At 29.4% G+C, this 25,581-nt stretch overlaps 1 protein-coding gene and 2 long non-coding RNA genes across 18 annotated transcripts in view; 1 reads left to right on the top strand and 2 right to left on the bottom strand.

The window, feature by feature from the left end:
- Positions 1-25,581, bottom strand: part of LOC115877005 (liprin-alpha-1) — a 374,919-nt gene that overhangs the window by 24,692 nt on the left and 324,646 nt on the right. For 3 of the 6 annotated variants that reach the window (XM_030893061.1, XM_030893063.1, XM_030893062.1), the window contains exons 9-13: positions 21,319-21,528; positions 21,067-21,248; positions 9,629-9,892; positions 5,336-5,624; positions 3,959-4,048 (exon numbers count right to left, since the gene is read on the bottom strand). In XM_030893061.1, the coding sequence (XP_030748921.1) occupies positions 3,959-4,048; positions 5,336-5,624; positions 9,629-9,892; positions 21,067-21,248; positions 21,319-21,528 (1,035 nt within the window). The remainder of the gene's footprint in view (positions 1-3,958; positions 4,049-5,335; positions 5,625-9,628; positions 9,893-21,066; positions 21,249-21,318; positions 21,529-25,581) is intronic. The other 3 variants (XM_030893064.1, XM_030893065.1, XM_030893067.1) reach the window with 2 other exon arrangements.
- LOC115877007 lies at positions 14,255-18,528 on the top strand. Of its 6 annotated transcripts, none has more exons than XR_004049261.1 (7): positions 14,255-14,488; positions 15,381-15,504; positions 15,619-15,820; positions 15,891-16,016; positions 16,079-16,178; positions 17,564-17,647; positions 18,460-18,528. It is a non-coding gene; the product is annotated as an uncharacterized LOC115877007 (long non-coding RNA). The 6 variants fall into 6 exon arrangements; XR_004049262.1 differs by lacking the exon at positions 14,255-14,488 and adding an exon at positions 14,495-14,731; XR_004049259.1 differs by lacking the exon at positions 15,381-15,504 and having other exon boundaries at positions 14,256-14,488.
- On the bottom strand, positions 18,893-20,917 carry LOC115877008. 6 transcript variants are annotated; one of them, XR_004049267.1, is made up of 6 exons: positions 20,386-20,913; positions 20,237-20,312; positions 20,047-20,154; positions 19,798-19,987; positions 19,457-19,607; positions 18,893-19,388 (listed from the first exon to the last, which is right to left on the bottom strand). It is a non-coding gene; the product is annotated as an uncharacterized LOC115877008 (long non-coding RNA). The 6 variants fall into 6 exon arrangements; XR_004049269.1 differs by having other exon boundaries at positions 19,457-19,987; positions 20,210-20,312; positions 20,386-20,917; XR_004049270.1 differs by having other exon boundaries at positions 19,457-19,987; positions 20,210-20,312; positions 20,431-20,917.

Genomic DNA, 25,581 nt, shown 5'->3' with positions numbered 1-25,581 from the left:
TATTATTTTACATTATATTCTAAACGTATTTTATGTACAGAAGTAGAAAAATACTAGGACTAAAAAAAACAGCGTCAGTTTGTGAATGTAATCGATCCTCATTTCTAAGCCAACTTGACGCCGTTTATTTTTTTTCGATCATACTGTATATATTTTCGACAGACCACATCCAAAAATGATATACATCTAAGTTTTTCCTTTCCATAAGTTTGGGCACCCCAAGGTAGTGTATCAGCTCCTCTATTTTTTTTTCAATGTTTGTTAATGACTTTTCTTGTTAATGACATTACATACTATGTTACTTGCAGTGTGTTGCTCTTTGTTGATAACAATAAATTAAATAGATCCAGGGCAGATTGTTTGTAATTATTGAAAATCTACTACTATTTTGACCATGTTTTATACTATAATATACAGGGTCCGGCAAGAGTGCGTCGGGCATCTGTAGCTCCTAGAATAAAAAACTTGGGAATTTTGTTTAAGTGCTAAAGTATGTACCAGGATGTATTTCAAGAAAATATTTCAACTTCTATTAGGTGTCTCAAAAAAGTGATAATTTTTTTTAAATGGAACACCCTGTATATTATTGCATTTTTGGCTTCCTTTCAGATCACTTTACATAATCCTAAGACATGAGTAAATATATTTCGATAATTTCAGAGATATTAATAAATAAATAAAAATTGTATATTTTTCAGCCTTTCTTAAAAAAATATTAATAATATAAGAACTGTCCTGAAATCAAAACTATAGTAGACGTTTACTTTAGACGATCTGTACTTACTTTGCTATAAATATGGAAATCGTAAATCATACAGGATGTTCAAAATTCTACGCCAAACTTTCTAAAATATAAAATAATTTTTCTTTGTTTTTTTAAATGCCACACCCTGTATATTATTTTTTCAATAAATGGAGAATTAAAAAATGAACATTTTTTGTATTTAGAGTATTTCAAAATTTTTAACGGTTTCGCAGATATTCCCGGTTTTATATTTCATATGGCATTTTTCACAGTAAATTTTCATCAAAGCCACTGGATGCTTTTTCTCTCGTATTTTACTGTTGAAAGCCCCATATGAAATAATACTGCGTGTATCCGGAAAACTATTAAAATTTTGAAATACCTTAAATACAAAAAATATGAATTTTTTAATTCTCCATCTAATAAAAAGCGTTCCATTTAAAAAAAAGAAGAAAAATTATTTTATATTTTTGAAAGTTTGGCGTAAAATATTGAACATCCTGTATGATTTACGATTACCATATTTATAGCAAAGTAAGAACAGGCCATCTAAAGTAAATATCTAATATAGTTTTGATTTCAGAACAGTTCTTGTATATTTAATATATTTTTTTTAAGAAGGGTTGAAAAAGATATATTTTTGATTAATTTTTTAATATCTCTGAAACTATCGAAATAGATTTACTCATATCTTAGGATTATGTAAAGTGATCTGAAATGAGCCAAAAATGCAATAATATACAGGGTGTTCCATTTAAAAAAAATCATCCAGATCCACTCACACTTTTTTGAGCCACCCTATAGAAATTAAAATATTTTCCGGAAATTCATCCTGGTACATACTTCAGGTTTGCACTTAAACAAAATTCCCAAGTTTTTTATTCTAGGAGCTACAGATGCCCGACGCACTATTGCCGGACCCTGTATATTTTATTTATATCTTTATTAATATCTTTAAATATTGTTTAACAATAATTTGCAGCCCTGATGAAGACCACATACTGATCGAAATATCGACAAAATATAAGAATGTTATCATTATATTTAATTAATTTAACTTACACAATGCTCCAGTCACATGTATTACTGACCGAAACCTTTGATTGAAGAAATAAGAAAATGCGCAACCTTATGGGCGATTTTGTGGCACAAAACCTGTTCGAGATGTAGCTGGCGTTACCGTCAGCCTGTCTGAGAATTCTGAGATCTAGTTTAGCTCTGCGCCGCTGCGCGCTGATAGTCGTTTACAGCGCAGCGGATAAAGAATACTGTACCGTAGTTCTGCTTTCAGTCGACAGAGTGAATGGTTGCCGGAGACAGTGTTGCCAGAAGTTAATAATACGGATTTTCTATCATTAAACAATTTAATATAATATTATATGATTAAACAAAGAACGGCGTCAGAGTTGGCGTGGAAATGAAGATCGCTGTTATTTCATATGTAAAATATTATGGTAAATTTCAATAGTTCGTAATTTCCAAGCCAACTAATCCACTTTTTCCGATCATACGAAATATTTAGTACTTATAAAAAACAGTATTTTTGTTGTTTATTCTATGTTTAAAACCCCTTCTGTGCACTTAGGGGATGAATTTCCAAAAATGGCTTATTTGTGCTCAATTATGTCACTTAAGAATTTCATACTGCTATACTAACAAATTTTACCCCTAATTTTATTTGGCTCATTCGCCAAAAGATAATATTAATTTTCACATTTGCATTGGTTGTCGTATGAAGTTAGTCTGTGATATATCAGAGTGTTAGTCTATGATATATCATCAGTATTATATCGTAAAAATTTGTTATTTTTTACAACCGAATCATACATATTTCGAAATATATATAATAATGTTTATCCAACGGGTAAATTGCTTTTTGTGTTATTTTTTGGATGTCATCTGACGCAATATTCCTTGACTGGTTGGAGCCTTCTTTATATTAAAAATATATATTCTTGATGTAACAATAAGATTATATTTAGATAAAAATATAAATTTTTGAAATAGTAACACTGTTGTAGCTTTCCATTACCGCAGACATTAATTTGCTATTGAGCAGTAAGAATATTTGGATGTGGCTTGTCTGATATATTAAGTTTATAAAAATTTTAGTTTTGTTTTAAATCCGATTAGTCATTATCTCTCAGTAAAACCTTATGTTCTTATGACTAAATATTGATTAGTTGTATACTATTTAGTGACTATCACAGAAGTAGAACATTGGAGATAGAACATCTTAGCTGTCCTATTTAAATAAGCTTTATTTTTTTAGAACATATTTTTAGGAAGTAGCAACTATGAAATTTTATTTTTCGAAGAGTATCAGCACTTAATAACTGATATTAATTGTATATCAATTCAATTATTCAAAACTGCCAAAATTACGCCATACGCATTTCCTATACAAACAGCATAACCATGCATAATGCTAACGGTACTTTCTTGAAGCATGCGTTAATAAATAATAAGCTTATCAAATGATTTTTGACAAAACAATTATACTCTATTAAAAATAAAAGGTAAATGTTTAAAATAATCGTTACAGTTGGGCAAAGTTTTAACTAAAAATATTTTAGTATTTTTAAATTAATAAATATCCTATTAATACAAAACTAAATTTAAAAATTTTAATGAAAAATTTAGCATAATATTTTTTATTATATAACACTAAATAAAATTTGTTTATTTTATACTGCTATCAATAAAAACATCTTTCAAAAATCACAGATCACTGTTCCATAATAATTATGAGACTCATATATAACTTTGCGCAACAAATTACTAACTAAATGGTTACTAATTTTACAAAAAAGTGCAGCCAGTGTATCTCGTCAGTGTTTTGTAGAAAAATTTACAGTGTAAAGGACGTGTTTTACAAGCGAACGGAAGAAAATTTTGAAAAAGTGTAACTGCTCATTAATTTTCCCTTTCAATTGGTTTATATGTTTTAAATTATTGAGACTACAAAAGCAGCAGTAATAGGTTTAACCCATAGTTTAACCGCATATATTTTTAAATATAAAGGATGACAGGACCTCATCAAGACTTTATAATTTAAATATATAAAATTAATATATATTATGTTTAGTTTAATCATATTTTTACAAAACCAATTGAAATATTAAGTATATGAATAACTAAAAACTTTGAGCAGTGACTGATCAAAATATTTATTTTAGCCAAGGTAATAATATGTATGATATCGGCACAAACCTGACTAGATGGTAACGATTCAGACAAAGTGCCTGGACTCAAACTTGAGTGATATTGTTGCAAATGAGCTGGAGACATACTTGCTGGGGCCTACAACATCACATCGATGACAATGAGACAAAACAGTGCATATAACATTTATTTCAAAATATAATAAATAATAATAGAATTAATACTGTTTTGTCTTCATCGCAGAATTTCATACTCCCTCAAATAAAGAAATAAATTTGTTTAAATTTCATATGTTTATCAGCGTTTGATATACAAGTGCTGTAAATATAAAAATGCATGCTTCACTAATTGACAAAATTAAATAATCACGTAACTTAAACTTGTAATGGTATTACAAGCCTAAATTTAAATAACAGTTTATGACGTATATTTCAAAGATATTTTCTTTAGAATTGGCAAACACCATATTGGAACAATATTTTTATTCGTCTATTTATAACATTTCTGCGAATCGCTCTAAATTTAAATATAAAGTTGTGTTAAATATAAATTATTATAAATACTTTAAGAGAACCTTCACACGAGTAAAATAAACATAAATTATGAAATAACCTTAATAACAATTTTATTCGTGAACAAAAGAAAAACATGTTTTAAATCATTACATGGACATCAGAACTAACTTCTGAGAAATATTACCGGCAAAATGCATAAAATAAATTATATGTACTTGTACGTCATTGTAGTTAAAATAGTGATATGCTAAGGTCTAACAAGTATATACTTCCTACAAAGATTCAAAATAACTACCGGGTGCAGACCCGGTGCGTGTGAACGCCTTTTCCTGATCTTAATATCACGTTGGACTGGGTCAAACGAGACTCACAATGTCATGGTATCAAAAAAAATAGCTGGAATAGCTAAGTATACACAACAGCTATGTTTAACATGTTAGTCTACAGCTTAAGACTTATTGCAACGATGATAGATAAAAAGAAAAGTACCATCTTATAAAACTCCGAAAAATACTTGAATGAAAAAATGAAAATAAAAGTACAAGAGGGATACTTCTAACGAATTAACTTAATATTTAATTGCAGTATTATTTACTTCTTTGTTATTTAAATAAATTAGTAATTATTAGAAACTAAAAAAATAATTCGATATTTTATACATAGATTATATCATATTATAAATTTATCAGAATTAATTATAAAGGATTCATTCAGGATAATCATTGCGTCGAAAGTATAGAAAACTGTGTAAATTGTTGTAAAAGAAATACAATTAGATGTTATTTTGTCAATTAGTGAAAAACTTCAAATTAAAAACTGCATTCATAGGAACGTCCCTAATAAATTAAAGTTTACCAACAACAGAGAAAAAAAACAAAGATTGGGAGAGAGTAGGAGAAATCCAGCTCACCGTGTGATACTTATGCAAATAGTCCCTTTGAGGACTATGGTGCGACTTGGGAGTAGATCTACCGCTTACAGGGGGAGATTGCCTTTCCAAGCTTCTTCCACGCGCTAAGAGATTCATGTGCTCCATACTACCAACACGAGATTCCAGTTCTTCCGCTCTCGCTTCCGTATTTTGTTTCTCCTCTTGGATTAAGCGAATTTCGTTATTGATGGCGTCCAGCTGTTCTTGCAACATCATTGCCAATGTTTGAGCGTCCGTATGTCCAGATGGTGATAATATATCAGCAGTACTGCAAAACAACATTTTATAAGAGGTAAGTTGGATTTACATAGTCATTAGTTGGAGACTAATTGAGTTGAACTTTAAATTATTTAAATTAAGTGAATTAAATTGTCATTTTTTGAAAGCTGACTTATTAAGACTTAAAATCTTTTTCAAAACGATTTGTGATTTAAATCTATTCCGAAATAGAAAAAGATTTAAGTCTTTTTAGAAAAGACTTAAGTCATAAAAAATATTTAAGTCTTTTTAGAAAGTACCTTTTTAGTTACTACATATTTTTATATATCTTTTTGATAAAACTGTTAGACGGCAGCCAGGGAGGACAATTCAAGTGAATCCCCGACTCCGTTATGTAGCCCGAAAGATGAACGAAAGAAATTGATCTCGATTATATTAAAGAATATTTTTAATATCTTTGGAAGAGTACTTTAAAATCCTCCAGCCCTTAGCTTATGCCATCGACATATTACATATTGATCAAGACATCACCACATTTTAATGTACAGGGTGGCCGAAATTGGTCTGTTTTAACAGAGAAAACCTATTTCCTGACTAGATAGAGCAAAACCGACATAGATGTCATGGGCTGGATTTCTGAGGCACGTTTAATGGCGTAAACCGCCTCTTGATATTTTCACTGCCAACTGAGATACGGTGTCTTTTTCATTTTTTTACCATTTTGAAAATTTTTATTTCGCGTAATAATAAAATTCTGTAAAAACGTTCTTAAGGCACTTTTTTAAGTACAATCCAGTGGCGTAGTCAGCTTTTTTCTCTGTTTGCTCTTTTCGTCAGAAATAATAAAAAATATCATTTTTTAAATGGAAATCATAGTTTGCTATGAACTTAAAAAAATGACGGCGTTTAACCCTTTCCAACGATATAAAGTTATGTGTATCTATTTCTAAGAATGAAAGAAATATTAGGGTTTTTTTATCTTTATATCGAAGCGGGTCTTGATATTGTGTTGACCTATTTGCCTAATTATTATTTATCACAATTTAATATTCTATATTATTATTTATAACCTATTGACCTATTTGCCTAATTATTATTTATCACAATTTAATATTCTATATAATTATTTATCACATATGCATCATTAAAAACTTTTGAAAAGGTAAATTAACATTCTATATTAGTATTAGTAATTACAATTGAAATCGATACAATAAACAAAGAACAAAACTAAAAAACGTATTTTTTGAGTGATGAACATACTTTTCTCAAAAAAAGCATCAAAGATGTTCAAACAGCTCCTTGTTCAATACACAATAAACATCTTTTGCGCACAGAATTACAGAGATTTATTAGGCGAACTGGTGTAATAAGTCCAAAAGCTTGCCTAGTAGCCTTCTGCAATTCTTCCCTCGTCCCAATGGTTATTCCCTTATATACAGGGTGTTTCAAAACAAATGCGAAAAACTTTAGGGGGTGATTCCTTGTTCAAAATAAAGGGTAGTTTGCTTTATAAACGTTGGGTCAAAAGTCAGCCATTAGGGAGATATCGCGGTACAAAGATGGCGGAAAAATAATGTTTTTATTTTTTAACTTGAAAACGAAAAGAGGTAGACTAATGAAATTTTATGGAAGCATTACTGTTATGAAAACACACTTTCAGGTAATTTTTTTACTTTTTTAAAATGAGTGGAAGGGGTTGAAATAAACTACTCCTATCATTCTTGTTAACGAAATTTAAAGAAAAATCTTATCAAACACATGCAAATGCTTTAATTTGAATAGTTTAGTTTGTTTAGAAACTTTTTTACCTCTTGTGTTTTTTTGATAAAACTCACCGATTGGAAATTAAAAAATAAAATGCAAAGCATTACATGTCAGGACAAAAAACATTTTTAGATTAAGAATCTAGTGATAATAACGATAATAATAATCATCTAGATAATAACGTATTGCAGTAGAGTAATGTCAAATAAAATAATATTAGGAACATCCTAAAAAGTAACAGCGGCCGACTAGATTTTTTCCTAAAAAAATTACAGCAGCCCACTAGATTCTTTATCAGAAAATGTTTTTTGTCCTGACATGTAATGCTTTACATTTTATTTTTTAATTTCAAATCGGTGAGTTTTATCAAAAAAATACAAGAGATAAAAAAGTTTCTAAACAAACTAAACTATCCAAATTAATTTTTTGCATGTGTTTGATAAGATTTTTCTTTAAATTTCGTTAACAAGAATGATAGGGGTAGTTTATTTCAACCCCTTCCACTCATTTTAAAAAAGTGAAAAATTACCAGAAAGTGTGTTTTCATAACAGTAATGCTTCCATAAAATTTTATTAGTCTATCTATTTTCGTTTTCAAGATAAAAAATAAAAACATTATTTTTCCGCCATCTTTGTACCGCAATATCTCCCTAATGGTTGACTTTTGACCCAACGTTTATGAAGCAAACTACCCTTTATTTTGAACAAGGAATCACCCCCTGAAGTTTTTCGCATTTGTTTTGAAACACCCTGTATAAGATCTTTTAATTTCCCCCATTAAAAAAGTCGAAAGGAGTTAAATCACAGGACCCAGCAGGCTAAGATATGGGTCCCTTGTTCCAATGATATTCTCTCTAAATTCTCCATTTAATAGTTCAGTTGTAACCCTGGCGTTTTATGCTTTTTACCAATTATAATTGGTAATACTAATATAGAATGTTGATTTACCTTTTCAAAATTCTTTAATTATGCAGATAAATAATAATATAAAATATTAAATTGTGACAAAAAATAATTAGGCAACTAGTTCAACACAAAATCAAGGCCCGCTTCAATACAAAGATAAAAAAACTAATATTTCTCACATTCTTGGAAATAAATACACATAACTTTGTATAGTTGGAAAAGGTTAAACGCTATCATTTTTTTAAGTTCATAGCCAACTATGATTCCCATTTAAAAAATTATATTTTTTATCATTTCTGACAAAAAGAGCAAGTATAGAAAAAAAACTGACGACACTGAATTGTGCTTAAAAAAGTGCCTTAAGAACGTTTTTACCGAATTTTATTATTCCGCAAAATAAAAAAGTTCTGGGCAATTTTCAAAATGGCAAAAAATCAAAAAGACCGTATCTCAGTTGGTAGTGAAAATATCAACAGGCGGTTTACGCCATACGTTAAAACAGACCAATTTCGACTACCCTGTACATTCGATGACATCTAAACAGTAATGGATACGATAAGTATTAGAAAAACAGTTAAATTTTATATAAAAAACATATTTTTGTTTTTGTAGTTATTCTGAACATGAACCGTTTTATTTTATGTGGTACTAGTTTCATGGTCTCCTTTATCTATAATAAATTAATAATACCGTATGATCGAATAAAAACGGCGTCAGCGATTACTATGAAATGAAGATCGCTGTCATTTTATATGTAAAATTATATGGGAAATTTCATTGATTGTCATTTCCAAGCCAACTAGACGCTATTTTTTTTCGATCATACGGTATAAGTAATATAAGGAAATCGGACCCCAATTGTTAATATAAGAAAATTTATATAAACATTAAAAAATAGGTACTTAAATTGAATTTTAGTCATTAAGCCATTTTGCCGATTTAACACGCAGATCAGTATTTAAATCAAAAATATAGAATAACGCCATAAAAACGACTTAAATACATTATATTGATTTACGAAAATGACTTATCTTGAAAGAAAATGATTTAAGTCAAAGACTTAAGATTTAAATCATTTAAACTTTATTTTGAAATTGACTTAAGATTTAAGTCTTTTTAAAACTGACTGGTTCCAACTCTGAAACCAATATTCCAAACCCAAAATGTTTTCATGGTTGCATAAAGATAATTATTGGATTCCTTAAAGATAGAGATTATCATTTTCAATTTACCAATTTACAGCCTGTAAGTATTTAAATATTGGTATGTAATTATTATAGAGTCATATCACTTCCAGTAGAACCCATATAATTTATTTTTATTTATTTTTCCATTTAAGTTGATACCTGTTATTGTGATACCTATTATTAAAACACAAACCTGAATAGACTCTCGTTGTCGTCACCCTCAGCATCGCTGGAAACATCAAAAGCCTGTTGTACATTGGCTAAAACATGAGCTTGCTGTAATTTTTCCCATTCGTGTTCAGCCATCGACCTAGCGCTAAACGACATTTTATTTGGATCTTCTTCGATTGGGGTTCTGCTTTTATTTGGTCGTCGGGGAAGGGAATGTGTATCAAAACTGGAATGACTAGCGCTTCGTGAAAAATTTGTTGTATCCATTGCATTAGGAGAAAGAGACCTAAAAATATATATTTATAATTTCTATATATAAACTCAATTAAAAAAATATATAAAATTATTTCCTGCTTAAACTAAATTTTCAAGGCATACTTGTCAAAACTGTTTCCTCCTTAAAGATTTTCAGTGTAAAAATACAAAGTAATTCTTAGATTAGAAAAAAAGAAGTAATAAAACAGATATAACTGTACTCTATTTTTACTACTATTAATTTTGTAAATATTTAAAATTTAAAAATAAAATAACAACAGAACGTGATGTCATTCACTCTATAGTCTTTTAATTTAATTTAATTATACAAAGCGTCTCTGAAATAAGTCAACTTTTTTTAATTGGTATTTCGACGTCAGAAACACATTGCAAAAAATATTTATTTTTTTAAATTTTAAAAACTTTTCGGTGCTGGAAATTTCATGTTGATGTATGGCGTTTAAGCCTTCCATCTGTTGCCACTTCCGACTATACTCATATTCTGCATATTAATACCGTATGATCGAGAAAAAACGGCGTCAGCGACGGCTATGAAATGAAGATCGCTGTCATTTTATATGTAAATTTATATGGGAAATGTCATCGATCGTCATTTCATTTCCCAGCCAACTGGACGCCGTTTTTTTTCGATCATACGGTATATTCATAAATTCACAGCAACCCTATGATACTAACCCAACCCAACCCTATGGTACTACCGCTGCATATAAGAAGATATTTCTGGAACCGAGACACGCCATCTGTCAATCCGGTGTTTAACCATAGTAAATTTTTGTTATTTTTAATATAAAATTTGTAGCATTTTTTATTTCCTTTAATAAAATTGAATTTAAAAATCTATTTTCATTTAAATTTCTTAGTATTGGCGCCATCTATTTGCTAGATGCCAAAGATACCAAACTCCATTTGTTACAGCTCACTTGTCTCGATATTTAATTTTTATTAGCGCATCTATTCGCTAGATGTTAAACTTCATTTATTACAGTTCACTTGTCTTGTTTATTAGCGCCATCTATTCGCTATATGCCAAACTTCCTTAATTGCATTTCACTTGTCCAAATCTCACTTCGCTGTGGATTGCGATTTTCTGTTCTAATGATTTCGATCATATGATATCACTTTTTTCTTTTTCTGGGAATTTGGATCTGAAGAAGACGCGTGTTTCGGCGTCCGACAAATTTTCCAGTGAAAAGCACTCTGAATCCACTTTTCGATTTCCATTGCATGGGTATCCGATTTGGAAATTTGAAAACCTTGTAAAGTATGCAATCCAGAGTATAGATCGTATTTGTTTGGTTTCTTCTTGGAATGATCACCGTAAGTTTATCCGCCATTTTATATAGCCCTATCTAATTAAATTCTATTTCAGTTATTTCCGTTTTTTATTTCGTTTATTTGAGTATTTAATTACTGGTTTGGATCGGCATATGGTTTGAATATATTTATGTAAAGCTGATTTTCAGACCGTAAGTTGTTTTCTTTATTGAGTATCTGTCCTGAGAACTATTTTTTATTTATAGAGTAACTACCACATGGTACTCAGTAACTACCACATGGTACTCAGTAATTACCCCATGGTATGCAGTAATAATGCAGTAATTATTGTATGTTTCACCCACTTGCATTTTGTATGGACCTATGCAGACCTTAAGACAGTGTTCCTGACATTACAATCGTTCTTTTGGCTGATATCGAAGACTTCTCCTGCCATAGTCATCTGCATCCACTTCTGTTAGTCTGGAGAATACCTACCTACCTATTTACATCATAAGAAATATATACGGATAAGTCTTAAGTTTGATACACAAGGTACGCTTTTATTTTATAATTTTTGAGACAACAGATTTAATAACCTGGTAAATTATCACTATTTATCCCACATATTGTAGTCAAAATTATTTTTTATTTAACGTTATAAGTTATAATTTGATTCGTACAGTACTCTCTTACTTAGCTATGATATTTTATATGAAAATTATTAACACGTATTCATTTTAAAGGTTTTCGTACACGACATGTTTCGAAACATCATCGTATTGAGACATACATAAATTTCACCTGTTTTTATTAAGTAGCTACTTAGTTCAAAGAATACAGTTACTAAATTCAAATCTATTTAAAATAACTTGCGGTTTTATTGGGATCACTGTGACTAATTGATGATACTTGTGTTCGTTTTCAATAAATGTTTAATGTAGGATAGTTATTTCTGACTTTTATTCCTGATAAACATAATAGACCCTTAATACTGTTGATTACTTTATTTTAGCTATGTTGTGATATGGTATTTTTCTTTTTGGTTTCTTACTTTACCACTCTCATAAACAAAGTAAGTGGCGCCCTTTTCACTGTCTTTGACCATACCTATTTGAATTCTTAACATCAATATTAAAATCTCTGCAGCCTATATATTATCATTTTTTTATTTTAATATTTAACAACATTAGAAAGTCACTGTGAGTCAGAAGCCTTACCTACGAACCCAGCTTTCCTCTAACCCTGAGCAACGGATTCTTTTTTCATTCTATTCGGGTAACGACAAAAAAATCGTCACAAATTCATTTGAAGTGATTAAAAAGTACTCCTTCAATACAAAAAGAAATGCAACGAAGTTACAATTAGACAATTAAGGAATAAGATTAAGGAATAAATCAAATTCAATACAAATTTCACTGGTTTGAAATGACGCGTAGAAAATTGTGACGTCACCTATCAGCATTTGACTGAATAGTTGACAGAGGGCGAGAGCCTCTGAAGAATAATATTATGGCGTGTCTAGTTCTCTGCTACCGTATTTACACCATATATCTTAAAATCACGTTAGATTTTTCTATTTTTATTAAGATCGTTAAAAAATACGTTTTTATGTGGGATATTTTCTTTATTACCCCAATATTAAATATACTTTTATATTTTTAACTACTAGAAATTAAAACTTAAATTTTTATAATTAACAGGTTACTGCCATTTTTATCGAAGCACTAAACACTACCAAAGTTGTTCAGATGTTCGAGGCGTTCGAGGGTTCGAGGTTAGATTTGTATTTTGTGGATTTTGCGTTTGGTGTTAAATACTTTGAGTTTTCAATTTTGTTTTATTGTACCCTCTTTATTATTTTTGTAATGAAGGGTGTTAAAGTTTCTTTTGTGAAGGGCTGTCTAAATAACTCTGAAGGTTCTCCAGAAAAAGTTTTTATAACTGTTCCTTTGGATGAAAGCCGTCGAAGAGCCTGGTTTGAAGACAACAATTTTATATCTACTTTAAAATACATTTAGAAAAATGGTTTTTATTTACCTTTGTACCTAGTGGCAAACCGTGACACTTTTGATAGGTGACGTCAGAGATTGCAAAAGTGTAAATTTAAAATTCTTAATATTGATTAATTTTTAAAATAAAAAGTAAAATAAAAAAAATACGGGTGTCATAAAATTGTATGAATATTAATTATTTGCAATATAAAAAAACTATGGTTAAACTCCGGATAGTTCTGCAGTGCGATTCTGTTAGCTCATAAAGAAGAAATTTCCTGTGTATCGTTTATTTTTAGGAAGTATAATAATATTAAAAAGTTAAAAGTATAATTATATAAATATTTCCTTTATTTAAGTTAGTTAACGTCAGTTAAGGTAGGTTTGCCATTCTTTATAGGGATTTAAAAAAGGCGTCCATTTATTCCAAAGAGACCTGGTTTATAAATACAAAAGCCAAAGCAATAAAATTAGAGAAGAATCTAAGTCTCGGTCTCAACATTTAATATGACAAAGTTAAATTTTTACACGTGTTTCACTCATACAAGCATCATCAGACAAACAGATAAGGTCACACCACACACGTTTACATCTTACACATTTAAACAACAAGTGTAGTTTTAATATGTAAACAAAACAAAACAACATCTGTTGTTTTAATATGAAAGATGTAAACGTGAGTGGAGTGACCTTATCTGTATATTTGTCTGATGATGCTCGTATGAGCGAAACACGTGTAACAATTTAACTTTGTTATATTAAATGTTGAGACCGAGCAAAGACATCTAAATAAAAGGAGACGAAACAATTTACATTTTACCGCGATCACGAACCGTGTTGCACAAAAATCGACGATGCCAATTTTAAGTGACCGGTGGTAGATTTCGGCTGATTACGGTTTGAGTTCTAAATGCTATTGTCATTACAAGGTCATTAGACTAAATATTTGTGTAGATATATAATTTTAATTATAATACATTAATCATACTAGGATTATACCTTTGAAATTATTATTAGTTTTCTAATTAAATTATATTAAAATTACGATTAAAATATATTAGGGAAATTACTAAGACAATCCGGCATCGCTACGAATTAATTTTTACTACGAATTGTCGGAATCTGTAGAAATTACGCCGACATTTGACGTATTCATTCAACTTTTGTCCAACGGAGCATTGTTGCGAGTTTTCTGCGACCGTTGGAAGTGTTTGTGGATTTCGGACAACTTTCGAATAATTATTAGTGTTTATTGCAAAGAAAACTATTTAAAGTAGTTTTTTAACTATCTACAATGGTTCGCCAGTGCATAGTTTGTTAAAGGTGGACTATTCTAACTCCTGATTGATATTTGGACGGTAAGTGTTATTACATTTTTTTACCTTTAGCAATGCCTTTACAGTAGCGTATCTAAGTACTTTTAGTTATTTAAGTAGATTATTACAAAAATACGTATATTTTCTTATTTGCTGGCGTTTTTGATTGTGAAATTAGACTTATCCTCAGTTAGACCTCAGGCAAAACCGATCTACGTTTTAAGTCAATTATTTTAAGTATTTGTCCATTTCGCTGTTACAGTTGGTGGTAAAAAATGCTCAGGGGTAATATTGGCTGTTCTCAACTTAACATTTAAAAACCTTTTTTATATTATATATCTAAGTACCAACTAACATTCGAAACCGCTATAAATATCTTAAAAATTGTGTATGTTATGGCTAATATCGAAATAAAACAGCTGTTGCTGTTATAGGTAGTTAATACCTGAAATTTGTACACGATTTGAACATCAAAATTATTCAGTTATATTCTGTATTAACTATGTACCTATATGTATGCTAAATTAGTATGACAAAGTTAGCTAATGTTCAATTAAAGACATTTAATTTTTATAATTACTTCAGACTTTGGCTAGATAATTTCCACATTTCTCCCCCAATGTTGAAAGAAAACTGTTTTTGCAATCTAAATATTAATATTATTGAACTCTAGTTAACATTAGCAGGTTTTAGATATTAACCGTAACACATATGATTGATCTATTATTTATTTATTATAAAAAATTCTATAAGTAATTACATAATAGGTAAGGTTTAGATATAGGTATTCAAAATTCAAATTAAAAAAGTTAATAAAATAAATAAAATTATAATGATGCTTCAGTACTTAAAAAATATGCACTGTTTTGAATGATAATGATAAGCCTTACTTATGATAATTCTTTACTCTTTCATTTATGATATTTTTTTTTAGTTTTGGAACCCTTTACACTTTTACCCACACTTACCTATACACCCACACACACACAATTCACAGACGAGTACATATCTGGTGTTTTAAATAGAGGAAAATAAACCTTGGAAAATTTTTCCTTTAGGTTAATTTTTCCTTTTTTTTACCGCATATTTTTATTATTTTACATATATTATTAAATAGATTTATAATACTTAATATGAATGTGTTGCATATGTAACCAATAGTACTTTTGTAGCGTTCCTATAAATACTGAGCTTAGACAATGATCGATTTCACTCTTGAATTTGAAAAATCAAACTAACGTGTGTCCAAATTTGTTCTGATGATTTTGATAAGAGAAATATTATGATCGTCGAATTAACTGATCGAAGGCAAATAAGACCAAATTCTGAGCCTCAAATAAATAGTACCATTTTTGCTGGGGCTTTATCATACAGGTAAAAAGCAGTCAAATACATTTTAACAGTTAATAAATAAGTATTATACTAATATTAGTATTTACTCTAGGTTTTCTTCTAGTTTGTACCGCCACCCAAAAAATGTTTTAGGTAAATGAACCTCCAGACCAGCTGAGGGACTAGAGAAGGTCCTACCTAGTCCCGCGATTGGCAGTTTGGCTGGCCCCTCAAATTTGTAAGAACATTGATACATTTTATACATGTATTTTAATATTGATAATTAATTAAAATTCACAGGATTTTGCCCAAAATCATACAAGATAAACTAGCCCTTCTCAAGAAGCCCTTCCCTCAAAACAACAGAAACGGCATTGGAAAAAGAAGTTGGAATTAACCAGTATGTGCTCGTTGTAAGTGTATTCTGGATGTTTGACTGACAAGGCTTAAAAGCTCTTGTATTTTTAACAGAATGGGAATATAGCTGTATTCATAACAAAGTAATATATATAATAATATAATAATAATATAAAATGCTAATGTTTATCTGTGGCGTCTCTACTGAAGTAACGACTTGCTCTAGAAAGTTGCTTTTTTTACTAAAAGATAGCTAATTGGCTCTTCTAAAAACTGTCATCGCCGGATTTTTTGTTTTTCATTTAATTAAAAAAAATAAAAAGTATTTTTTTTCCTGATGTCGTGGCGGATGCGCCAGGCTTCAACTAGTATGTAATATATTTTAAATGAAATACTCTCATTATAACTATTATTGTCAAGTAGTGTACTGTGCCTTATTGAATACAGGTGTACACCCTCTTGCGAAGTATTTACTTTTTAACATACAGGGTGTCACAATAGTAAGTTTAATTTTGACATATCCAGGTATTATCTTTAAAAAAATAGAGACGCGAAATTTCGTAGACACAATTTTTGCGGTAAAAAATCTAAACACATTCTTAATCATAATTTTGACGTAACTATAGTAGACGGGATACTTTGACACATTGAGCTTTTTCAAAATAACATTTTTTCTGCTTTTGTGTGCCATCTTAATTATTTAAAAATTGACATCTCTATCTTTCTTGCAGAAAAGGGGACACTTTGTTTATGTCATTAGCAGTAATAGATTTCAAGGAAGTTGTTATAATATCTAATAGAACAATATAACGTAATATAACATTACTAATATCACTTTGTATCTTATTAATTAAGCACTTTATGGGTTTACTTCCCTATCTTAATTTTTATAAAAATACTTGACTTGTTGCTTCTCATTGTCAAGCTTTATCGGTCGAATATCCAGAAACCCTGTATAATTAACATAGCTATCTTTTATTTTATATGTTTTGTCAAGGATATATTAGAGAACAACGGCATACGGTCGAATCGGCCTACAAACACGTAAACGTTTACGTACGCATGCGCATTTCTGATATTTTCTATTTTTTATACACCTAAAAGATTCTTTACGTCTACGTATACGTGCTAGGAGCGGCCGACTCGACCGTATGCCGTTGTTCTCTGTTATTTGGAATTATCTTATTATCTTATCTAATTATCTTAACCACATTATAAGATCATAAACTACATAATTTTTGCCATAGTGTTGGTTTTTGTTTACATATATTTTCTATGAGTGAGCTTTTGTTTTGCACTAGAAAACATTCTCGCTTAATGATAAATTTAATACTATAGAAGGAAATTATTAGTATTTAGGAAAAAATTAAAAACGAAAATAGGTTTTATTGAAAAATTAATTATTAATGTTTTTTTGTTTGTTTACAGCATAGTAAGACAATCCTCATCTTCTGATCTCTCAATAGTTGGATATTTATTATCTCAAGAAAGTCGTCAAAGTATCAGAAAAAGGTAAAAATTACCTCTACATTATATACAAGGTGGTGCCTCTCCTACGACGCGGAGGCTCCAAAGAGAACGGTGGTTTTTATCGTTAATGTAATTTTGGGAGCATATGTAGGATAATGGAAAGCATTTTATAGAAATATCAAGAGTTCTGCGCGGTGTCCCCAAAGTTATGCATCAAAGTTTTTTTTTTGTAATGGAACACCTATATATTAATTGATTTTCGGATTCTAGGAAAGAAATAAAAGTGAGTTTCGTTAAAGAAGCATATGTCTAAAATGTAAGGCTTGTCATATTTCACATTTGGTGAAAATAATGAATAAACTTTAAATTTCAATAACAGCTACCTAGATGGAAATTTACTCATTGTATATTTAACCAAATTAAAATTTGACCTTAAGCATTCTATTAATTGATGAATGCACACTGCAATTAAAAGATCGGAATAGTATTCTGGGTGTTCAAATAAAAGGGAACTTGCTGTGTTCATTTCAAATAAAAGGGAATAAAATTACATTTTAGTCCAATAATGAAATTCACCTTTATTTTTCTCATAGAATCCGAAAATCAAATAATATATAAGGTGTCCCATTCCAAAAAACAAAACTTTGTTGTGTAACTTTTTTGGCGACACCCTGTAGAACTCCATATTTTAAAAAAACACATATTTTATCACATTTATATGTTTAAATGCTCTAAATTAACCTACATATACTCCCAAAATTTAATTTCAATACAAACTCTTTCTCCTTGGTAGCATTTAAGAGGCGCCACCCTGTATCTTAAGTAAAATTGTGCATAAGTTATTTTAATTTCAGAAAGAAGTATGTTAATGAGGCATTATAATGATATTATGTAGAAATTTAAGTCTTGTAAAAATTTGGAAACAAAGAAAATGAAAAATACATACTTTACAAATAGGTCTTAGAAGATTGAAAAATAAAATAATATCAATGCATCAGTTAATTGATTACTTAAAAGAAAAATCTTTGATAAGTGAATCAACTGAATTGACCATTCAGGTATGAATATAGGTATGCAGGGTGACATTTTAAAAGCAAAAACGGAAGATAATAATATATTCAATCAATGTAAAAATGAGAAGAGCATTGTGGGATTAAAAAACATGATGGTGATAGATTGTCTAAAACTAATAGGAGTAATGGTATTGTAAGTACTAACCTTTCATTGTGTTTTTGAATTTTTTATTACTTTTAAGAGAATTCAATATATTTAGATATTTTTTCAGTCTCAAAACAAAACGGATGGTTACAAAGAAACAGAAGAAAAGGGAAGATATTAATTTACTAGACAAAAGGCTGTTCTTTTGTAATATGGAGATGGGCAAAATTCAAAGTAGTAGTATTCAAAACAGAGAAGAACGTAAGCTAAAGAAAAAAGGGTTGTTAGACATTGAAATAAAAAAAGAACAGTAAAGTTCTCAAAGAGAACTTTTTTAATAATTTTAATTAGTGTTTATATTGTAATGTAAAAAATGTAATGTATGTTATTTCTGAATAAAAGACATTTAATAATGATATTTTATAGAAATTAATACTCAAGAGATTTAATAACAACATAAAAACATGTTTAGAATAAGGTAAAAAAAAATATTGCCCTAATCTTTCAAAATAATTTATTATTTCTCTTCTTATTAATTTGGTCCATATTTATTTCATCTAACGGCGGCAGCTCTTGTTCAGGCATCATTCTGGCTGTATTGTGTAGCACATTGAAACAACAAAATCTAAAAATTTAAGTACATACATTAAATTTTGTTCTATAATTAAACAGATAATATTTTTCTTAACTCACTGTTGTGCAACAATAACTGACATTGTGTTTTGTAATTTTGGTCTTATACCATAAAACACATGGAAAGTGGCGTTTCCATATAACGATAATTCTGAAACATTTCTTCAGCTCTATTTCTGCATCTATCCCCTCAATGCATATGCAATCTCACCTTATAACAGATAATAAAATAATTTAATAGAGTATATGAACCCTTTGAATATTATCACATTTAATTTAAAAAAAATTCTTTCAATTCATCTTGTTCGTAATATATTTCTAAATTGAATACCTACTCAAATATTTAAGGAATATATTTTATATAAATGATCTAACAGTAAGTAAATATACGGACCACTAACCAAGCAGGATTTAATTTGAAAAGTAACCAGTCTCCAAGCGGGTCCTTAATGTCCAAAAATGGTGGCTTCATGCACAGACCCATGCCAACAAGCAATCAAGTCTATAGTTTTAAGACTAGCATTTCCAATAATTTAAATGTTGGGGAAAATAATGCTTTTCTATTTCTAAATACCTCTCCATCAATACCCCCTGTAAAGTATAAGAAACCTTGTGCTGATAAATATTGAAGAAAATATATAGGTACTTACCAGGTGAATGTTTTCTTACATTGTGTTCCATCAACTATCCCTATAATCCCAGGAAACCCAAATATACTATAAAATTGTTGTTGATTTAAGGCAGTTATGCTGTTGTTTCTGGAAATAGTAAAGAACAATGGTTCAAAGTATAAATATAATTAATTTATCTTACATTAGATTTACTAGCATTCCAACTTACCTCTCATTTTGATATTCTAGATTTTGTTCAATTAAACCGAGGATATATATTACAGTGTCGTTTAAAAGTCTCTGTCCTAAAAACTAAAGGAGGTTCATTTCTTGGCAATATGATCCACTCTTGAGGAAATCCATTTTCAATGAATATACCTACTGATCGACGTCTAGGATATCAAAAGTAATCATCGAACTTACGTAGAGGTATCATAATACGCTTTTTAGCTTTCTCAAAGGAATAACAATAATTCTTCCTCGTAAAACAATTTTTTTGTGTCTAAGATAGGTTAAGTGGCCACTAGCCTGGAAATTTGACCGCTTAATTTAAATATAAATTCAAGTTAGATTAAAGCATAGTGCACGAAAATAAGCTAAACATAATGTTAAGTTTTGCTTAAAAAACTTGGTGCAAACGCCCCTACACTGTATATTATGGATATTACTACGTATATTACAAATTAAAATTTAAATTAAAATACACAAAATAACTATTTTAAAATTTTTGATAAAAAAACACCACACCACCGTCACGCCACTGATGGAGTGAAATGACAGAAAGACAGACGAAACTCAACCGTGTTGTCATATTTATGTACCCATCTCTTTTTAACTCTCATAAAAGTGCCAAACCATGTATGATTCTAAAAAATTGAGTTTTATGAATGGAGTGTTCTGTCTACCTATATTTAGATGTCTTTGAGACCGAGACTTAGAGTCTTATTGCTTTGGCTTTTGTATTTATAGGGATGACAAATTTAAAATATTTTGATGTATTGTGTTATTTTTTAGTTTTATTGTCTATTTAAAAAATATTGATAGGAGTAGATTATTTACCTTGTAAGCGCATCAGTTTGCTGTATATTATAAGAGATTTCCTGCTGTAACATCTGTCGTTTAACATTATCTATTTCTAATCTAGACTTGGCAAGTTCCTTCATAATTTCCGCCTTTTGCTGGTCCAGCTCTTCCATCATCTTTCTAGTCTTCTCTAACTCTTGCGTAAGGTTATTTTTCTCCTAATAATATAATACAAATGTCGAGTAAATACAGTGTTCCCTTATTATTGAAGGGTCACAATCTTATTACCTGTAAAGCATGCATTCTTTCTTTTAGATGATCCTGTAACCTGTCGTTAGACTCAGATAATAACTTATCAACAGTAGCTGACAGCCGAGAATTATGATCTTCGTTCATTTTCAGTCTTTGGTTTAGTCGCACAAGTTCCGCGTTTTTCTCGTCTAAATTGGCTTCTAGGCGTTGAATTCTATCTTCCGCAGATCCGTGACGCTCTTGAGCCTATAATTATTATCAAAAGTTAAATAGGAAATCTAATTACGTCTAATTAAAAATACATAAAGTGCTACATATACAGTTAAAATTTTATTATCTACATAAAAACATCAAAGATATACTACACATTTATAATAAAGGACATTGCTAAATTGATAATTGTATTTACATAATATTAAGAATTCTTTATTATTTTCGATTCTATTAAAAGGCATTATTATCAGAATATTTAAGTTTTATGAGAGAGAAACACAATGTTTAACAATTCTTAGATATCTATGATTATCTAGTAAAACAGTAACTGCCTTGATGTATGGCAGTTACTGTTTTCTTTTTATTTTGTGTATTTTTTATTCACTGCTTTTGGACGATCCAGAACCCTGTAATAACAAAACCCCGAACAAAGTTACTATAGAGCAATATCAAAAACCTTGTTGAATTTGCCAGTTGCTATTACGGTTTTGTTCACCAGCGATGTTTACCTAGTAATTTGTTTATAGTTGTAACATTTACCCTTTGGATAAAAAGATTAAGGTAGGAGTATAATGCTATTTCATGCATGGTAGACGGAGAGAGGGCCCTAGGGTGGGGATCCTTGACAGTTCTGTTTGACGATTCATTTGACATATTTGAATTTGATTTGAAATTTTGTAGATTTTTCTTTTTACAATTTACTGATAGTTGTTTAAAGGTAGTAAATCTAGAAGGAAATTGTGGCAGAACTTAAATTAACAGTGACATTATTGCGACTTATTGAGAAAGACTGTAAAATAGTTGGTTGCGTAGCCTGCGATAGATATCGGTCAAAAATAGTGGAAGAAATAATGAGATAATAAATTTACCAAAAATTAACTAATTATATACTTTTTTCTTGAATTTTTGCTTTTATTTACTTACCACAAAACATCCCCCTTTAAAACTTCATCTGTCATGTTAAGAAATGAAAGCAAATAAAAAGCGCCTCTCCTGTTTGTTCGCATACCAAAATCAATTAATTCCTGTATATATTTTTAATACATTTTTTAAATTTACATTTAAATGAAATATATTACATAACAATTAGGTATGTCAATTACAGATTTGTCTTCTAACATTTTTTAAATAAAACGAATTATAAAATTTCAATATAATGTATATTTTGTCGTAGGTATGAAAAAAGTAAAATATAAAATGGACAAAACGCTTACTTATATTGCAATAAAACTGCCACTTTAAGTTTTGCAATCCAAACGCAATATTTCTTTTTCACAAATAAAAATGTCCGACAACACTAAAATCACTGAAACTTCCGCGGTTGACAACGAAAACTGAAAAATATAACAGCACTTTTTGTTTTGAACCTGCATATCAAAATTGCACTGTATATTGAAATAATATAAAATATAACAGAATTGTCTAATTAGTAATAATAACTTGTGAATTTTAATATTTTAACTATCTGTATGACAATAACTAACTTTTTGTTATCAAGATGACATTTAAACGGCAACTGCCATATATGTCATAATATTTTAATTTTAAATATGTATGCAATATAATTTAAATTAATATAATGCAACTTTATATTAAGAAAACATTTATTTTATACATTCACAAAATACATCAAAACCTAATAATGTAGTTTGAAAACAATGAAAACTGAATTAAAATTTAAAAAATTAAGCGCGACCCCTTGTGTCAAAAATTAGAAGATTAAATTTTCGCAATTTTTACACAATTTGATGACCGGTGGCGCCTCTAGTGTTTGTTCGGGCGGTTGGTCTTGGTTAGTCGTTTATGGCCATTAAAGATAAAGTTCTAAAGGGGGATGTTTTGTGTTTACTCCTTGTCAAAGATTATATGTCAAAGAATTTAGATACGTCAATTTACTTACCTGCTTCAGTAGCGTACCGGGTGTTTGTGTTAATAAATAATTATTATAACTTATCTAAGTTTATTAGAATTATACAGGGGTCCGAACTATATTCCGGAAACTTCGGTACCATATTCTGCAGATAAAAATAAGCAAAAAAGTTCTTATAAATGTATGTCCTAAAATGCTTAGTTTCGGAGATACAGGGTGTAGAAACTTCATTTTTATTTCTATTTTTTCCAAATAATTTCTGAAGTAACATCAATATTTGGATGAAAATTGGTGTTTGGGAGTTTTTTGGCATGAGAAATTTGATTTTGATGTCAATATGATTTGTACTTGTAGAGGGCGCCACCTACATATATTTTAACTGGTTTGAAGGGTAATAACTTTTTGCCCCTACCTATAAAACTACTGAGTAAAAAGATATACATTTACGACGTTTTTTTACGTAAAAATGGTCTCTTCGTAAAAATCGCTACGAGTCATGGTTATCGAGATATTTGGAATCGAAATTATCAATACCTGTCATTATTGACATAAATTCAACATGTTGACTAAATAGTTATTAGACTGAAATGATAAATGTGAAATGTTTTTGTGCCAAACGTTCAATAGAAACTGTTTTATCATATTTTTTTTGCAGAAAGATTTATGATTAATTTAAAAAAAAATAAAAATTTCCCAAATGTATTATTTCCGACTAATAACTATCCAGTCAATATGTATAATTTTTGTAATTATGACTTGTATTGACTATTTAGATTCCACATATCTCGGTAACCATGACTCGTAGTGACTTTTACCAAGAGATATTTTTTACGTAGAAAGTCACGGAAATGTATATTTTTTCAAGCTGTAGTTTTATACAGGTACGGGCGAAAAGTTATTACTGTTCAAAACATTTAAAACACATGTAGGTGGCGCCCCCTACAAACAGGAGTCGTATTGACATCAAAATGTGTGTCTCATGTAAAAAAACTACTACACCAATTTTCATCCAAATATTGACGTTACTTCAGAAATTATTTGGAAAAAATCGAAATAAAAATGAAACTTCTACATCCTGTATCTCCGAAACTAAACATTTTAGGACATATATTTATACGAACTTTTTCACTTACTTTTATCTGTAATATGCTGCCGAAGTTTCCGGAATACAGTTCGGATCACCCTGTATATTTTATAACGATTTTAATAACATTTATTGACAACGTAAATAAAACAACAAATTATTGAGTCTACCCTACATCATATTTTACACGTTTTGAATAAAATTGCACTGATAAACCGGAATTTAAGTCGGCCATTCTAGGACCATTCGCGTTCGATCTAAGATTTTTGATATACTTCTTCCTTAATATTTTTATTCAAAGCAATTACAAAAAACAACAATACAACTACAACAGGTATGCTACTTATAGAAAAGAACCATTGAACCAAATTACCGTATTTTTCAATGATGATGAATAATAAAAAATATATTTATTCCAATTTCGTCCTTTTTATATTCAGTTTTTCTTTTATTATATCAAATTATTATTTATTAAGTGTATTAAGCAACTTAATTCTATTTAATTTATTAACAAGTTTCTTAATACTTCTCCATCAATAATAGTTCACGTGATTGACTCTTTCTAATACTCATGCACAAGATATTTTTTTTATTTAGTTTATTGTATGAGCAAAAAATTAAATATTGAAATAAGTTGAAAAGAGCTCTAGCTCTTGGCTCACTTGTTGTTACTTGTTTAATATTGGAGCACTATTGATAACAAATATACTACTAGCTTCTTCATAGATAGTAATATTATATAAATTATTTCATATCAGAGTAACGCTTAAACTTTCACACATTGAAGGTTTACAAGACATACCAAATTTCAAAAGGAGTAGAAACAATTAAATTTACTTGCTTAAAAATCTATGTGCATAATAAAAAATCCTGAACATTAAGAAGTGTAAATGCACATTAAAACGAACTTATTAAATACAAGTTTATAATTTATTATGAAATCATTTTTCAAAATGTTGACAGATAAATACCTGGTGCGCCTCAAAAGTGGCTCACCCCTATAACTTTTTCATTTTTTCAGATAAAAAATTGAGATTTGGTATATTAGTATATGATATAAATTAGAATTCATTCACGTATTCAATTGTTTTCGGTAACTTCCTGTTTCAGCGGAAATGAGTACAACTTTTGA

Source organism: Sitophilus oryzae, unplaced genomic scaffold, assembly GCF_002938485.1.
Source record: "Sitophilus oryzae breed Bouriz unplaced genomic scaffold, Soryzae_2.0 scaffold_1442_pilon_pilon, whole genome shotgun sequence".
Taxonomy (NCBI): Eukaryota; Metazoa; Arthropoda; class Insecta; order Coleoptera; family Curculionidae; genus Sitophilus; species Sitophilus oryzae.
This window is presented reverse-complemented; position numbering and strand designations above follow the sequence as displayed.